This window comes from Nicotiana attenuata, unplaced genomic scaffold (genome assembly GCF_001879085.1).
Source record: "Nicotiana attenuata strain UT unplaced genomic scaffold, NIATTr2, whole genome shotgun sequence".
NCBI classification, from domain to species: domain Eukaryota; kingdom Viridiplantae; phylum Streptophyta; class Magnoliopsida; order Solanales; family Solanaceae; genus Nicotiana; species Nicotiana attenuata.
The window spans coordinates 225,117-227,257 of record NW_017670826.1 but is presented as its reverse complement, the minus strand read 5'-3'; the positions used below and the strand labels follow the sequence as shown (position 1 = coordinate 227,257).

Here is a 2,141-nt window from a genome sequence, read left to right as displayed (position 1 = left end):
GAGGTTCGAACGTCCTGGTTTCTTCATAAATTGTGAGATTCTTCGTCAAATTGTGAGAATCTCTGCGTCGATTGGAATTGTTCGGATATCTAGGGTTTTGATTGTTGATTTCCATCTGGCTGAGTTCATCTGGTGTGTTAGGGTTTCTCATTGGAGCTCATTTTCGAAGATTAGGGCTCCTCTATTGCTGCTAGAAGGCCGTCTCCTTCCGGTCGAGAAGGTGTTGGTAACATCGTCTCTTTCATCGTCTATTTTTTTTAATCGTTGCTGCTCTATTTGATATTGTGTGGGATTGACCTTTCATTCGCTATGACGATCACTCCTTTTGATGGCACTAGCTATGGAAGCTGGCGTCGAAATATTCTGGTGGCTCTGTCTGTACGCAATAAATTGGATTTTATAAATGGCACTACTGAAAAACCACCTGTTGGTTCCCCTTTAGTCAGGCAATGGCAACGTTGTAATGATTTAGTTGTGTCTTGGCTGACCAATTCTCTCACCAAGGAGATTTCTCATAGTGTTGAGTATTCAGAACTAGCTAAAGACATTTGGCATAAATTAGAGGAGAGATGTATGGCTGATGGTGCTAGAATTTTTGAACTTAAGGAGGAGTTATCTCACATTTCTCAGGGTCCTTTGGACATTGCCTCCTATTTCAACAAAATAAAATAACTTTGGGATGAAATAGCTTCCATTTCTGTTAATCACCTCTCTGTATGCACATGTGGGGGAAATAAAAAGGTTGAGGAAGAGCAGAAGGTATACCAATTCTTAATGGGACTCAATGATACTTACCTCCAAGTCAGAAGCAATATCTTGATGATAAAGCCCCTTCCTTCTATGAGTACAATTTATGGGATTCTACTAAGTGATGAGAAACAAAGGCAAGTATCCTCCATTTCTCAGTTTCCTTCAAACTCAAACTCTGCTTCTTTTAATGCTGGAGTGTCCAAACAATCCCTCCCCTCTAAGGTGAATTTCAATCCTCAAAGACCAGACAATCAAAGGTCCTCTCTCATTTGCAAATACTGTAAGAAACCAGGGCATTCTATTGAAAAATGCTACAAGCTGCATGGTTTTCCTCAAAATTTCAAGTTCACTAAAGGTAATACACCTAGGAGAACTGCAGCACACGTTGAGGTTCAAACTCCTGTTAACTCTGATGAGACTGGAAATGCTGGTGGTCTTGTCATGCATGCTGAATCTGAGCAGCTTTGCACTTTGCCTGGATTGACTAAAGATCAATACTCCTAGTTGATCAGTCTGCTTCAACAGTCTCAAATTTCTGCTTCTTTTGCTGCTCCAAATCTTTTGGCTTCTGCTAATTTTGCTGGTAAGTTGTTGCCTGAGAATGGTTTGTTCAGAACTTGTTTACTTACTAAAATAGAGAATACTATTTGGATCATAGATTATGGAGCATCTGATCATATGACCTTTGATAAATTCCTTCTCTTTGATATTCAGACTCTACCCATTCCTTAGTTTCTCTTCCTAATGGTTATAAAGTTAGAGTTACCAATATTGGTTCATTAACTTTGTCCCCTGATCTTACTCTTCATAATGTTCTTTATGTCCCTAGCTTTCAACACAATCTCATTTCTGTTTATAAGTTGGTTGAAAAGCCAGGTGATATAGTTCAATTTACCAATACTGCATGTACTCTACAGGGCCCTTCACTGAAGAAGCCAGTGGTGCTTGGTAGACCAGACAATGGGCTTTACAAGTTGTTTCAACTTCCTGCAAATTCTGGCCCTTTGTGTTGTCATGCTACTTTACCCAATGTTTTTCCTTGTTATATTCCTTGTAATCCTTCCTCTACTGTATTTCCTAGTGCACCTAGTAGTACTGGAAGCTTGTCTATTGATCATACTAATGGAGCCACTGTTGCACATATAAAGTGAATAAAGAGGATGTTATTTGGCATTACAGACTTGGGCATTTGTCTTTTTCCAAAATGAAATCTCTTTCTGCATGCAATCCACATTTGTCTTCTAAACAATCTCTTTCTTGTCCTATTTGCCCTTTAGCCAAACAAACTAGATAAACATTTCCTGATAGTTCAACACAATCAACTGCTCCTTTTCAATTAATACATATAGATACTTGGGGACCCTACCATGCACCCACATATACTGGATCCA

The 2,141-nt window shown here is 39.1% G+C and overlaps 1 protein-coding gene across 1 annotated transcript; it reads left to right on the top strand.

The window, feature by feature from the left end:
- The first annotated feature begins 309 nt into the window (after positions 1–309).
- LOC109243706 lies at positions 310–1,901 on the top strand. Its single transcript, XM_019410681.1, has 4 exons — positions 310–631; positions 689–1,188; positions 1,276–1,354; positions 1,465–1,901. Exons 1-4 carry the CDS (start codon positions 310–312, stop codon positions 1,899–1,901), a joined length of 1,338 nt encoding a protein of 445 aa, XP_019266226.1.
- The last annotated feature ends 240 nt before the right edge of the window (positions 1,902–2,141 follow it).

Bases quoted from the DNA above. Each gene is read 5' to 3' on its own strand.
- LOC109243706 (XM_019410681.1), top strand. From the start codon at position 310: ATGACGATCACTCCTTTTGATGGCACTAGCTATGGAAGCTGGCGTCGA. The intron at 632-688 runs GTCCTTTGGACA...GGGATGAAATAG, and splicing joins GTTATCTCACATTTCTCAGG to CTTCCATTTCTGTTAATCAC. The intron at 1,189-1,275 runs GTCATGCATGCT...CTGCTTCAACAG, and splicing joins CTGGAAATGCTGGTGGTCTT to TCTCAAATTTCTGCTTCTTT.